This window comes from Galeopterus variegatus, unplaced genomic scaffold, assembly GCF_000696425.1.
Source record: "Galeopterus variegatus unplaced genomic scaffold, G_variegatus-3.0.2 Scaffold371, whole genome shotgun sequence".
Taxonomy (NCBI): Eukaryota; Metazoa; Chordata; class Mammalia; order Dermoptera; family Cynocephalidae; genus Galeopterus; species Galeopterus variegatus.
Window position 1 is genome coordinate 546,000 of NW_007726482.1, and position 15,903 is coordinate 561,902.

Sequence of the window (15,903 nt, forward strand, 5' to 3'; positions counted from 1 at the left end):
AAGACACATGACAGGTCTCTTAGAGGGCCTCACACAGGCCAGGAAGGAGGAAAAGGCCACTAAGCCTGCCTGTGCAAGTCCCAGAATATGCTGACATCATCCATGTTTGAAAAAAATCAAGTGAAGGTTACAGGGTACCCAGGCAATTAGTTTTTATTTCATGAAAACATAGACGAAGCCATAGAAAAACCTCTCATCTGGTCAGTCTCCAAGGCAAAGCTGCTGCTCAAATGGTCTGGTTTTTTCAAAGAACTATGAAGACCTGAATTCTCATTCATCTTATATCCTTAATTCTTCAGTTCTTTTTACATAGCTAGAAGGCAATTCACTCTAAGAATTTCAGTATTTCCTTTCTTCTAGGTCACATCTTTTCTTCCTACTGTCCAATTCCCAGCAATCATCAATATTTTTCTCCCTTTTTGGCATTTGCATGACCTTTCTTTTAAGTAATGATACACTGTAAAATAGAGCCTTTATCAGCCTAGAACACAGCCATCCAAGTTCACGTACAAATAATTTAGTTAACCACAAAGTAATAAGCAAAACTGGCTATCAGGCAGTTCCATGTGTAATATTCAGTGCCCTTCTACATTTATTTTATAGTCACTTCTGAGTTATCTAATTTTGACCACTGACTAGAAACAGAAAATTACATATTTGATATTTTGAAGAAATAGACTAAAGCTAACTTGGCAACAATACACAGGCCTGATGCTGAATGAGGCAAAGACTGGTACAGACGTAAATCCAAAGACCTTGGAGCAGCAAGCCTATGGCACAAACTAAGTGCCATTTGTTGCTGATGTAGGCAATTAAATCATAATATCTTAAAATTGGAAAGGACCCTGGAAATTTAGTCACGCCTCCTTCCCAGTATAGTAATTTCTCCTAGAGCATCTCCGTACAGTGACAATCTGGTCACTGTGTGAACACAGGACTGCCTCATTGCCTTAAAAGAAAGCTCATTCCCTCTTATAAGACATTTTTTAGAAAGCTCGTTCTTAAAAGGCCAAAAACTGTTTTCCTGTAACTTCAATTTACTGATACTAATTCATTTATTCAACCAGCATTTAAAGAGTAACTACTCCATCCAGGTAGTAAACAGTATTTTCATGAAGATAAAACACATCTGCCATTTATCCATCTGGACAGAAACACCCATGAACAAGAATAAAAATGAAGCACCACTTGGCTTTCCTTTGCTGTTTCCCCTCCTTTAATCCCAAATCTCAGTATTGCTCACCTGAATCACACCTCCCAAGAAGGAAACTGCTGCAGCCACGCTGATCCTTTGCATCTCAAAGTCGGATAAACCCAGCACACTTGTGTTCGTCTGTACGGTGAGGTTCTGGCTGCTCTGAGGGACAAGCCGTTCCACAGCATTGGCTGATATTAAGGATGTCAAGGCAAAGGTGCCTAAAAAGGAAGTTGTGGGGAATCTTCTATTAGTAATTCAGTAAAAAGTCTCAATAAAAATTGTTGGATTCCACTATTAAAGTTGAAGCCACATAAAACCAAACACGATCTATTAGAAACATTCTCCTTTGTACCCCCACTTTTGTACGCTTCACCCCACTCCATGGAAGGAACAGAAACTTGCCTCCATATATGCACATTCATTCAATACACAGTCAAATTCATCTACCTGCTATTCCCTCTTGGGCCATACATTTTCCCACCTCTCTGCAGACTGGCATAGAGAACATCCTAGGGGCAGAGATTAAGATTATGGCCTGGATTTGAATCCAACCCCTCTATTTACCAATAATGTGACTTTAAGTACATTACTCTGGGTCTAAATTGCCTCATCCATAAAATGGGGGTAATAATACCTACGTTTCAAGATTTGGGGGAAATATAAATGAGTAGATAAATGTGAAGACCTCTATAAATTCAGTGGCTAAATAAGAGCTCTTTTCCTGAAATGCTTGTTCCTCCAGTCTACCTGTAAGAACCCTACTTGTCTTTCAGGTCTGGCTCAAATCCAATATCTGACAAGGATCCATCCCAGGTTCTCCTGGCCAGGCTTAATCTTTCTACCCTCTGTGATCTCATAGCAGAGTATACCTTGATTGTAGTATAAAAACATGCTGTGGCCCATAAAATTATTAAACATACTATCTCTGTCTACTATTATTAGATAAAATTCAGTGGTATTTTCCCCAAATTTTCATGGCCTCACACATACATGGGACCATCTTCAGTGTGTTCTCCTCTTCCTGCCAAGAGTTCTGATGCAGCCACGTGCATGGAGATGCTGACTCCCACAGAGGACTCAGCAAACTGGGGTTGTACAAAGAAACTGCAGTATTGTGCAGACATTAATACTGACTCTTTACCTAAAGACCTTACTTTGCTTCATGTCATAAGTGAGACTGAAAAAGGACCTGTGCAAGATGCAGACATCCCAACACAAAGCATGCAGCAACACAGGGAAAGACAGACATGAGTCAAATAGAAACAGTTCTCACTGGAAATTCAACACAGACAATCCTCTGGTTTTACTGGATGAGAAAGGTTGTAGGTGCTATAGATGTGGAACAACAAGGTGGTTGTGCCTCCAATAAACCTAGCCTTAAATCCCAGAACTGCCACTGCAAACTTTCTATAGACAGATGTCATTCCTCATCAGATGGGATTGTTATGAGGCTTAAATGAGGTAATGTAATGTAACACATATCACAGTATGTGGCATGTAGTTAGCACCTGACAAATGGTAGCTACTCAGGTAATTCTTAGTAAAACTAAGAACAGAACGTTCTGTTATAGTCTGTTATTCCACATTCTTGTCTGTTCCATAGAGTTGGGGGTACATATATACACAGAGAAAAGTGAATACAGTTCTCTTAGTGAGCTAAATCATTTTCAATAAATTAACCATCATGATCACTGTCCTCATCATAAAGTACTAAATTAAGAACACAGCAAGGAACTGATATATCTAATGATTAGAGACAAGATTCTGGCACCCAGGGTGGGCAATACCCAGTAAAGAACATTCACCATAGAATCTCGTTTTGATAAGACATATTTTTCAAAATATGTTACAACAGGGTACTCTTGAGATCAAATCACATATTTCTCAGAGTAAAGGAATGCATCTTTGGGTCCCTAAATTTCCTAGAATACAAAGGAAAATATTTTATACAGAAGCCATTGAACAATGACTACAGCATTGAAAACAAAGATATAAACAAGTTAAATTTTAAGTTTAATCTTATCCTTCCTGGGAAATGGAGGAATTTGGAGGGAATTAAGTGGCAGGGGGGAAAAGGGCCATCTAAAAGCCTTTGCTGGGGGAAGAAAAGTGAGCCTCACCTACACCTGCGTGAGTCATATCTCAAGAGCATCTTCAGAGACAGACCTTGCCAGCAATACATATGGGGATCCACTGTGCTAACGTGGATATGGCAGTACTGCCTATTTAGCAAAGTTGCTGCTTTGCTATTTCTGAAGCACTGGATGACAATCAAGGACGGTGGCTGGTGAACATGTGAGGATGTTGGGGATGACATTCTCTGTCTTATAGATCTTGCCTTTTACTCCTTTCTACTACCTCTCTATTCGTTCCCTCATTCTCTCAGATTTTCATCCAGGTTAGGCTTTACGCCTACTGGTGGTACTCTTGATTAGCACTAAACCCCTCTGGTAGCTCACTAGTACTGTGGGTAGCAGGGTCTAATAGAAGTGACTATGGGCTCCAGAGTTGGACAGACCCAAATCTGTTCTGCTGAATATAAGCCTGTTGTCTTGATCAAGTTCTCTCTCGGCTTAACCTAACCTCTCTCAGCTTCCTGGATACCCAAGTTTCTGTCCTTTTCCTTTTTATTCCAAGACATGTTCTTTGCAAATCACAGAAGTAATCAACTGATTTATTCCTTTTTAAAAAAAAATATATATATATATTTTAATTAAAGTAAGAAAATTCATGTTGTTGAATAAAATGGCACATTCTGTGTCTTTGTACTCTGGTTTTATGAATTATTTACTTTTAAAAATGTCTTTATAATTTATTGTTGCATTTAGTAAGTAAATATTGTATTCTGATCACCTAAGTTGGAGGTAAAAACCCAGATAAAGTGATTTTTCTTCATTAAATTAACATCAATATTTTAACAATAAAGTGGAAGCAGAAATGCCCCCAAATGCGTATATGCCAAAATGAATAAAATGTAGCGATTTAAAAGAGAAATATGTTCTGTTTATTAAAGGTTTGCAAAAGTTTTTGATGAAATTCAATTGGTCCCTATGTCCAAGATCATAGGGAGGTCAAAAAACGATTAGGTTGTATATTTTCCTGATATATATATATATAAGGAAAAGATCATTTCTTCTTTACTGATCCTAAAGAATTCTAAAGATTGGAATAAAAAATAAGAAGGTCCAGCTGGCTCTTTCGTCTTTTGACAAAATACAAATGCAGAAATAAAATGCCTTTAGCAATTATCATGTGGTAGATGACTATAGTTAAGACCATAACTTATATGTATTTTGAAATGCATATTATTTACCACATAGACTACAAGGTTTCTATAGCTGCTAATAATTCGCTAAATAATTTGTTAAATACAGTCTTATATAAACAGTAATTACAAAATTTACAACCTGTAAAATATCTACAGTGATTCCTTAGGAAATCAAATGGTTTATGTAAGTGTACATTTTGGTATGTATCAAATTGTGTATTTTTAATTTCTTAAAGTAATTATGGTCTATTGGCCAAATCTGTTTTTCCTTTTTCTTTTATCTTGTGTTTAACATAGGAAATGCTTTTAGGGTCAGTGCTAAGACAATCTGCTTTTTCTTGCTAAGGGCATTTAAACATCTTGAAAAATTAAAAAAAAATTGTTAGGAAATTAGGGAGCAGGATAACTGGAAAATAATAGGCTTTAAGAACTTGTAATTCATTATCATGCTTTTCAGCTTTTGCATCAACATAAAAGAAAAGCTCGTTCTTGAACAGCCCGTTATAAAGAAAAAAAGCTTGGGTTTTAGATTTGGCCACACCTTGGTTGTAATCCATGTCCCTGTGTCTTTATACTGTGCTCTCACATAAACCTGAATTTCATGGGTTTCCCCCCCCCCACCTAAAATGTACAAATAATAACGTCTGTTTAAGAGGGTTGCATTAGGACAAAATAACATATGTAAAGCTCTTAATAAAGCACGTAATATATAGTACATCCATGGTTCTCAAACTTAAATACAGTTGACCCTTAAACAACAAGGATTTGAACTGTGTGGGTCCACTTACACATGGTTCAGTATCCGCAGACTTAACCAACCACAGATGGAAAAAACAGTATTCAAGGGATGTAGAAGCCACCTATACAGAGTGCCAACTTTTCATATGGACAGGATTGGCACGGCCAACTGGAGGACCTGAGTATCCACAAATTTTCGTATTCTCAGGTAGTCCTGGAACCAATCCCCTTGGTATACAGAGAGCTGACTGTATTTACATATATAGAGACAAATATGTACAAGCATACAAATACATACATAATATACACATATGAGTGTATACTGCATATACTATATATTATAGTATATAAAAAGATGTAATATATATGAGGGAACTTAAAAAGTTCATGGAAAAATAGAATTAAAAGATAATATGTATCTTTCCATGAGAACCCTCATACATTACATACATAAACAAAACCTGGAGATCTTATGAAAATGCTGATGCTGAATCAGTACATCTGGAGTGAAAACCAAGATTTTGCACTCCTAGCAAGCTGATACATAACACTGATCCTGCTGGTTTATGAACCATGCTTTAGATAACAATGCTGTCAATGACTGATAACTGTTAATCCTATTCCCATGACAAAGTCAGTTGATATAAAAAACCAAATCTACATAAAAACAACATTGTTTTATGAGAAAATTTATGTACCAATGTGGTAGGCAGAATTATGACCTACTAAATATGTCTACGTCCTAATCTCCAGAACCTGTGAATATGTTATACTACATGGCAAGGAGGAATTAATATTTCAGATGGAATTAAGGTTGCTAATCAGCTGACCTTAAAATAAGGAGATATCCATGTGTGTCCAATGTAATCACAAAGGTCCTTTAAATATGGAAAATGGAGGCAAAATATCAGAATCAGGAGGTTGGGAAAATAGAATAATTTAATCAGGCCCCCCCCACCTGCCTGTCTGGTTGGGGGTGGTGCAGCACATTCTTTGTAAGCAAATTTTTTGTGTGTGTGTGTATGTGTGTGTGTGTGTGTGTGTGTGTGTGTGTGTAGTTAGTGTGCCTGCATGGCGCCACACGCTAGCTGGGGTCTGCCTCAGGCATCTGCTCTGTGCAGCCATGCTCTCTAGCCTGCAGCTTCCAAGGACCTTTTTTGCTGGTAACCTAGCTCATAGACCTGCGTGTGAGGGATCTGGTGACCCAGCCTAGCATGTGAGGGGTCTGGTGACCCAGCTTGGCATGTGAGTGGTCTGGGGACCCAGCCTGACATGTGAAGGGTTTGTGACCCAGTCTGGGAAATGGACTTGAGGGGTCTGTGAGCTCCAGACCCAGCTCTAGCTTGACAATTGGCCCGGTCAGCAGGATTATGGGCAGATAAAAGAGCTTGACAATTAGTGTAGTCTGCGACAGGATTCTGAGCAGGTACAGGAGCAGAAAACCCTTGGAAGGAGGAAATGTGGCTACTTTTGAATATGCTCTGCCCTATGGCCACCTTCCTGTTGACCGGGATCTAGTTGCTGCACACTGGACTGCAAGGCAGCATAGACCAGGTACTACAACACAAAACCCCTTGGGAGGGGGAGGAAATGTGGCTGTCCTTGAGCATGTGGTGCCCAGTGGCCACTTTTCTGCTGACCAGAGCCTGGCTGCTGCTCACTATGATGCAAACTGATTGAGATTTGTAGCAGAAAGCAGAGTTGTTGGAAGCAAGGACGATTATCCTGGAGGACGACGTGCCGCAACTGGCCACTCCTGCCTCTCATACCAGGGAAGACAACAAACCCAGTGGTGAGCTGGGGGAAACCGTGCATCTCCAGGCACAGCCTGTTTTGTGTGAGAAATTGAAACATGAACAGCCTATGAGACTGGATGGACAACTAGTGGGTGACGCACAGGTGACCCAGTTGACCACCTATGTCCCGTATACCCAGGTTGAACTGGTTGACTTTGGGAGACCATTCAGACAGAAGCATGGGGGGATGCTGGCTGCTTGGCTGTTGCAGTTATGGGACCTGGGGGTGGATAGTGTGATGTGCTCTGGTGAGAAGGTGGAGAAATTGGCCTCCATTACCATACTCCCATCCCTGAAGCAGCAGCTGCAAAATAGCCACAGATATGCACAAGGGTGAGATTACTCCTTGATGGACTGGGTGAATGTAGCTGCCCAAACCATGTGGGAAAATGCTGGAGAACTGCCCAAGATTGTTAGTAAATGGCAAACATATGCTAAGTTGTTCCAAATCAATCAGGAGCTGGGGATGTGGCAGTCCATGTTTAATGTGAACACTCATGGCCCGGATGATGAGAACTTTACAGGCAGCATGAGAGACATAGTGCTGCAAAATGCCCCATGAACGTCCTTTGGGTCAATGATGGCCATACTGGCCCCATACATTGGTCGTCCTATACATGAAGTAACAACCGTGATAGCCAGGTTGGGTGAAGTAGAGGATAGGAGACCAGCAAAAGGGGACCAAAAGGTGGCTAAGACCAAACCCCCAAGAAATGCTCGTTATTTTATCCCAAAGGGACCAAGCAAGACTAGCCATAAGCAGATGTGGCTTGACTTGCTTGCTGGAGGGATTGATAAAAAGAAAATTGACTGGCAGCCAAATTCAGTCCTGTTTGCCGTGTGGCAGCAATTGTGCCCTAAACAGCATTTTAGTAAACACCCCGAAACAGGTAGCAAGGTATGCTCAGTGGATTTAAAAGACTTTTTGGTTGCTCCCGAGGAGGCAGATGAACTGTTCCTATTGATTAGGGAATAGGCCAAGGTGCTCATCTTTTGGGAGCAGGTGAGGACCAGAGAGGCCTCATGTTGAATTGGCAATATATTGGTCAGGGACAAATGTGCAGCGTGTTTTCGCATTGGTGGATACAGGCACAGAATGTAGCCTGATATATGGCAATCCAGATAAATTTCCAGGGGCCACAGTTCATATAAGTGGCTATGGAGGACATCGTTCTGAGGTCAAAGCTGTGTCATTGCCATTGGGCATAGGAAGATCACCTCCTCGTGTATATACTGTATATATATATCTCCTGTAGCTGAATACATCTTGGGTATGGATGTACTTTATGGTTTGCACCTGAAAACAACAGTTGGAGAGTTTCAGCTGTAAATATGGACAGTAAAGCCTGTTTTATGAGGATATGCTAAATGACCCATAGGTTTTACCCAAGTCAAGATGTGTAGTTAATGTAAAGCAGAATTGCCTACCAGGAGGACATGCAGAGATAAGTGCCACTATATTGGAATTAGAGAAAGTTGGCATTATTCATCTGGCTAATAGCCCATTTAATGCTCTAGTATGGCCAGTGAAAAAGCTTGATAGTACCTGGAGAATGACTGTAGATTATCGAGAACTGAACAAAGTAGTGCCTCCTTTGCATGCAGCTGTGCCTTCAGTTCATGACTTGATGGATCAGCTAATGACTAAGCTGGGAACTTACCATTATGTACTGGACCTTGCAAATGCTTTTTTCTCTATTCCAATCTCAGCTGATAGCTGAGATCAGTTTGCCTTCATGTGAGAAGGAAGACAGTGGACCTTTCAAGTATTGCTCCAAGGTTATCTGCATAGCCCATCCATCTGTCATGGTTTAGTGGTTGGGGACCTAGCCAAGAGGACTAGGCCCAGCACAGTTACAATGTTTCACTACATTGATGGTGTGTTACTAAACTCTGATTCTCTTGCAGATTTGACCCAGGCATCTCCAACACTGCTAAGTCATTTGGAACAATGTGGGTGGGCCATGAATACAGCCAAAGTGCAAGGATCTGAGCTGTCAGTCAAATTCCTAGGAGTGGTCTGATCAGGTAAGACAAGGCTCCTCCCAGAAGCTATTATAGATAAGATACAGGCGTACCCTTGACCCACAATTGTAGCTCAGCTACAGACATATTTGGGACTTTTGGGGTATTGGAGAGCTTTTGTACACCATATGGCCCAAATGGCATGCTCACTATATGCATTAACAAAGAAAGGAGCCCTCTGGGATCAGACTGAGGAAGTAGAACAAGCTTATCAGTCTACAAAAAGAGCAATACAGCAAGTACAAGCTTTACAAGTGGCCGGCCCCACTAAGCTGTTTGAGTTAGAAGTACATATAACCCAGGAGGGGTTAGGATGGGGTTTGTGACAGAGACCAGACATATTCTGCACACCTGAAGGATTCTTGTCTCAGTTCTGGAAGGGTGCTGAAGTGCATTATATCCTAATAGAAAAGCAGTTAGCAGCTGTGTATTCTGCCTTGGTAGCCACTGAAGCTATCAAGAGAACTGCTAAAGTCCTAGTAGGGACGACATACCCCATAACAGGCCGACTATAACAGGCCGACTGCACACGTGGGAAACCAACCCTGAAACAGGTGTAGCTCAGAATCCCAACTTGTCTAAATGGGGAGCATATATAGAACAAAGGAGCGCTGTGTCAATGAGTCCTCTGTCCAAAGAGTTGCAAACTGTGCAAGGCCCAGTAGAGGTCATGGAGGAAACTTTGACAAAGCCCTTACCCATGGAGGTGGAGGCTACACCTTTCCATGAGGGACAGGGACCTATCACAGAGTAAGCTTGCTATACAGATGGCTCTAGCATGGGACCTTCAGCGTCATGGACAGCTGTTGCTGTCCAGTCCTTAACAGATACCATGTGGTATGAAAATGGTAAAGGGCAAAGCAGCCAATGGGCTGAATTGAGAACAGTATGGATGGTGATAAAAAATGAACCTGGGCCATTAATCATCGGTACTGACAGCTGGGCTGTGTACAAAGGTTTAACCCTTTGGATTTCTAATTGGAAGTATCAATGGTGGATGGTAGGCCACCAACCCCTGTGGGGACAAGCCATGTGGCAAGAGTTATGGGAATTGGAACATGAGAAAGAAGTAACTCTTTTCCATATCACAGGACACTTCACCTTAGCCAGTCCAGGAAGTGATGAGGCCAATGCCTTGGCTAAGGTAAGATGGCTGGAGAGAGACCCAGCTACTGATATAACCCAGTGGTTACATTGACGAATGCAGCATGCTGGTGGTAAAACCATGTGGATGGCGGCTCAAAGATGGGCCTTGCTTATAAAAAGGAAAGATGTAGTAAATGTCTGTCATGCTTGTCCAGTATGTGCTCAAGAGAGTCCACACCCCCAGTGGGTGCCCCATACAGATGGGCAAATAACTTGAGGAAGGGTGCCCCTGACTGAATGGCAAGTGGACTTTGTCAGACCACTGTCAAGTTCAGAGAATTTCAGATACATCTTCACAGCTGTTGATACGGCTACTGGTCTTCTGTTCGTATGGCCTTGTAAGGCCCCAGACCAGGTAAACACTGTGAAATCATTGAATAGCCTTACCTTACGGCTATGTATGGCTGGCCAGTAGTCACAGAGAGTGACAGTGGAACCCACTTTAATGGACATGGGGTTCAGAGGTGGGCTTTCCAGTTGTCTATTCAGTGGAAGTTACATGTGCCATATCATTCTTGGCAGCAGGAATGGTTGAACAGTACAATGGTCTTTTAAAAAAGGGACTAAGACTATCTGCCCAACCCCCATCCCTGAAGGGGTGGACATGGCCATTATGGCTGTCAGTCAGAATTCTAAATGAGAGACCCTGCCAGTGGAAGCTCTGTTGCATAGGGCTGCAGCACCTATACAGCTGCAAATCACTACTAAAGATAAGCTTTTGAAGCCAGGATATGGCAAGAATGGAAATATTCTCTTACCGGCCCCAACCTGTTTGCAACAGGGACAGACAGTACAATGGGAATGGCCTTGGAGAATAAAAGCCCCCCATATATGCTGGGTAGGTCTAATAGGGCCTTGTGGAAAAGGATTAGAGGAAGACTTGCAAGTTTCACCTTGGGTGACAAGTACCTGCCCTCCCCAAGTAAAGGTAACATGACCTGGAACAGATAAGCACTCTATTCCAAAGGGCACATTTGTATCATTATGGCCAATTATGAGTTCCCCTATACTGTTACATGTAGAACCTACAGATCCAACAGTGTTAGCAGATAAAGTGTGGTATCATAAGCCAGGTGAGATACCTATTCCTGCAACCATCCTTTCTCAGGATGGCAAACTGGCATGTATCTTACCAGAGGGGTGAGAACTTCCCCTATTGCTACCAATAACCCTTCTGTCTTTTCACCCATAGTGTTCTGGTTGCAGGCACTGCACCAGAGTTGCGTGATCAGTGTGTCGACCTATTGAATGTACATTGAACTGCCCATCAGTATGACTGCAGGGTTCCCATAGAGGATCGCGCCAATAATGACTACTAACCAGACATATGCGGCTAACATTTAAAAGGACAGAACTACAAGCCTTAAAGCATATTGAATGGACAATAGGTTATGTAAATGTAAGGATCATTTATCCTCACTAAGGGAACATTGTGGAAGATTCTGAGCATGTAGATTGTAGGGCAGGGACCCTGAAGGGGTGGATTGTTGGGAAAATAGAATAATTTAATTAGGCTCCCTCATCTGCCCGTCTTTTTGGGGGTGGTGCAGCACATTCTTTGTAAGCAAATTGTGTGTAGGGGGGTGGAGTTAGTGTGCCTGCATGGCGCTGCGAGTTGGTTGGCATCTGCCTCAGGCATCTGCCATGTGCAGCCATGCTCTCCAACCTAGAGCTTCCAAGGACCTTTTTGCCAGTTACCTAGCTCATAGACCTGTATGTGAAGGATCTAGTGACTCAGACTGGCATGTGAGGGGTCTGGGAATCCAGCCTGGCATGTGAAGGGTGTGAGACCCAGTCTGGAAAATGGGCTTGAGGGGCCTGTGAGCTTCAGACCCAGTCCTAGCTCTACAATTGGCCCAGTCAACAGGATTATGGGCAGATAAAAGAGCTTGACATGGGGAGATTTGAAGATGCTAAGTGAGTCTTTGAAGATGGTGCCAAGTCTGTAGATGCTACAGAAATCAAGAAAACGAATTCTCCCTTAGACCCTCCAAAAAGGAATGCAGCCCTCCTGACTCATAAATTTTAGCCTTTGAGATCTATTTCAGACTTCTAAACTCCAGAACTATAAAATAATAACTTTATCTTGTTTTAAGCCACTAAACTTATGGAATTTTGTTACAACACCAACAGGAAACTACAATCAACAACACAAACTGACTACTGAAGAAGTAGTCACAACATGGTATTACTTAGAGGCTGAGATCTTACAATCACAAAGCAAACAGAAATCTCTCTACGGATATTTCCAGTTCAAAGCATTTTTATTATTATTATTACCTTGGTATTTAATATTAAGGTATCATTTTTGTAATAATAATAGCTAACTTTATTAAATTTTATTATGTAGCAAGTACTAAATGTTACACTGTACATCAATTATCTAGTTCTCACTATAATCATATAAAATTGAGGGGGAGGGTCATTTTACTATCAAGAAAGCAGGTAATAGAGCTTTGAAATTTTGCCCAAGGTCATGCAAATAGCAAACAACTAATGAGACATACATCCGGGTTTATCTAACACCAAAATATAGACTGTTCTATTGTCAGAATATTCATGATCATTCACATTTTATTTGGTAATGCAGAGCTAGACAAAATAAGAGATATACTAATTAAAGGGCATTATAGAACCTAGCCTGTAAGATACTTAAAAGATCGTTTACTCCAAATATCAAATATATGTAGAATATTTTTCAATATTTGAGTAACCGAATTTTATATAAGTGGTCTCTGACTAACAATGGTTCAACTTTTGGTGGTTTGACTTATGATATTTCAACTTTACAATGGTGCAAAAGTGATAAGCTTTCAGTAGAAACAATACTTCAAATTTTGAATTTTGATCTTTTCCCAGGCTGGTCATGTGTGGTACAATACTCTCTGGCAATGCTGGGCAGCAGCAGCAATCATGTGGGTAAACAAGTGATGCTATACTGTGTATTTTGTTTGGTTATTGTTTATTTAATGAATATACAACTTAACAATATTTGCAATTTACAGTGGGTTCATCTGGACGTAACCCCATCATAAGGCAAGGAGCATCTGTATAGCCTTTTTTTTTTTCTTCCACGAGATTACTTTCTATCATCTTATTGTAAATTCAAAACATTACCCCTTCTTTCACTGGTCTTTTTGCAACTTAAAAATACAAAGGATCCTGAGCAATAAACTTGGTTACGTAGTAATGTAGTAATAAATCACAGTCCGTACTGACTATCTGATGCACAGAAAGTTAAATGTCTTGCCCTAACAGTTCCTGAGGTTTTCAATAGTGACATTAGAACTGCTTTGGAAATCTAATCAGTAATTAATGATCAGTCTGAGTACGTTTAATTAGTAACATAAGAAGCATAAACATAGAGAGGAATTATTACCTGTGGCAACATGACGTCCCATTCCAAATATGGCATAAATGATGGCAGGAAACAGAGACCCATATAAACCAAACACTGGGTGCACAGATGAGAGAATAGCAAAGGCCAACCCTGTGAAGAAGACCAGTGTAATGAGGACAATCTTACAACCCCAAGATACAGTCAATTACACAATGGAAGGGTTATTGTATATTGTCTATCATACAATAGAATTGGTTTATTGATGGGCCGGCCCAGTGGCGCACTGGAGAGTGCACCGCTTGGGAGTGCAGCGGCGCTCCTGCCGAGGGTTCGGATCCCATGTGGAGACCGGTTCCCGCTCACTGGCTGAGCGCGGTGCAGGCGCGACACCGAGGGTTGCGATCCCGTTGCCGGTCAGTAAAAAAAGACAAAAAAGAAAAAAAAAAAAAGAATTGGTTTATTGATGGACAAAATGAACCATACTTTTATTCTACTTCCTCATCAAGAGATTAGCATTATTGTCCTAAATAGGAGAAAAATAGTTCATTAGTTCATATTTATATTTCAATTCCAAAAGCCATTGTTTTTGGACTACTACTTTTCCCCTTGATTGTAGAGATGTCTGTAAGAAAATAGTGGTTCAGAATGTCTTCCTGGTAATATGCAGGTGTGATAGCATCATTGTAAAATACCTCCAGGCATTCTTGGATTTTAGAAGCATCTTCACAAGTATGACTCTAATCGCACAATAGCATCTATGACATAGGCAGGGCTATTAGCTTTACCACTGACCGATGAGAAGTTTGACACAGAATGGAGACTAGGGCTGGGGCAAAAAGGATGTGTCCTCAAAGTTGGCTGGTTGGCTGGCTGGCTGGCTGCCTAGCCAGCCTAAAATTGTGTATCCCAGTGGCAGAGCCAGTGCATGAACCCATGTCCTTCCTGCTAACTGGACTCTAGTCTATATTTTAGGTACAGTTTCTCAGAATGGGAAAAATGATCAACTTTGCTTATTCAAAGATTAAATAAAAATAACTCAAATTAATTTTTGTTCCTCATAGAGACTATTGCCTACAGAGTTGGTATGGTTCATACACATAGAAGATTTTCCTAGACATTTCTAAATGACCACTGGTGGGTTAAATGTGACCAAAATATGCATGAGTACTGGCTCATTACAATTATTTTCTCTGTGGCTGGTCCTTGGTATTAAATGACCACTTGTGCTAGATTCCAAAAAATCCATTCAAGTCTGTTAGTTTAATGATAGGCATTTTTTTGGGCATAAAGGGATTTACGAGTCACAAGAGACTTGAAGAAGGAGGGAACATTAGAATCTAGAACACCTGAATAGGAGATCAGGTTGATCATTGTTCCCACTATAGAGCCTGCCAGTCTTGTTCCAATATGAATCATGTTTACTGTTGAGATTTTACCATTTTTAAATTTAATTTAATTCCATTTTTAATAAACTGTAGTTATATATCAAATATTTTTCAAGCAGTATAATGCATTTTATCTATAATTAAAATACATGAAAAGTCTACCAAAGACCATTCCCTTATTTATTTTTAAAAACCATCTCAGTTGCTTATTTACTAGTAATGTATTTCAAAAATCTGGTGAAAATAAAAGTGATTATAGAAGAATCAGTGGCAGAAGCTGCTCTAGAATTTCATAGAGGCATACTGAGAGGCAGCAGTGGGTTGGTGGGAAGGGGGGTGTCAAGGGACAGGTCTTGAAGCCAGTTTAGTATCAGAAGGCATTTTCCCACCCCTACCAACCAGCCCCTCTTGGCATTTTTAGTGTAAGAAATTTTGTAAAAAGTATTGTATTTATGGCTGGCCAGTTAGCTTAGTTGGTTAGAGCATGGTGGTGATAACACTAAGGTCGAGGTTTTGATCCCTGTACCAGCCACTCACCAGCCTCCTTCCAAAAAAAGTACAGTATTCACATCAGTCATATGGAAAGCTGGAAAATAACTTTTTCTCATCCGTTTTTCAGAATGAGTTACCTGATAAAAATTATCTATCAAGGGCCGGCCCGGTGGCGCACTGCTACAGTGCGCCGCTTGGGAGCGTGGCAGCGCTCCCGCCAAGGGTTCAGATCCCACATACAGACCGGCCGCTCACTGGCTGAGCGAGGTGCGGGAGCAACACCGAGGGTTGCGATCCTGTTGCCGGTCCCGGTCTGGTACGGGCGCGACACTGAGGGTTGCGATCCATTGCCAGTCACGAAAAAAGACAAAAAAAAGGAAAAGAAAAAAATTATCTATCAAGAGACGGAAATGCAAAGTGTTCCCTGGTACGGGCGCGACACTGAGGGTTGCGATCCATTGCCAGTCACGAAAAAAGACAAAAAAAAGGAAAAGAAAAAAATTATCTATCAAGAG

General features: G+C 41.1%; 1 protein-coding gene across 1 annotated transcript in view; it reads right to left on the bottom strand.

Annotated features, from left to right (window-relative positions):
- The window catches only part of SLC26A7 (solute carrier family 26 (anion exchanger), member 7), a 120,839-nt gene that overhangs the window by 78,880 nt on the left and 26,056 nt on the right, over nucleotides 1-15,903 (bottom strand). Inside the window, exons 2-3 of the mRNA XM_008568057.1 lie at nucleotides 13,551-13,661; nucleotides 1,244-1,416 (exon numbers count right to left, since the gene is read on the bottom strand). Coding sequence (XP_008566279.1) covers nucleotides 1,244-1,416; nucleotides 13,551-13,661 — 284 coding nt within the window. The remainder of the gene's footprint in view (nucleotides 1-1,243; nucleotides 1,417-13,550; nucleotides 13,662-15,903) is intronic.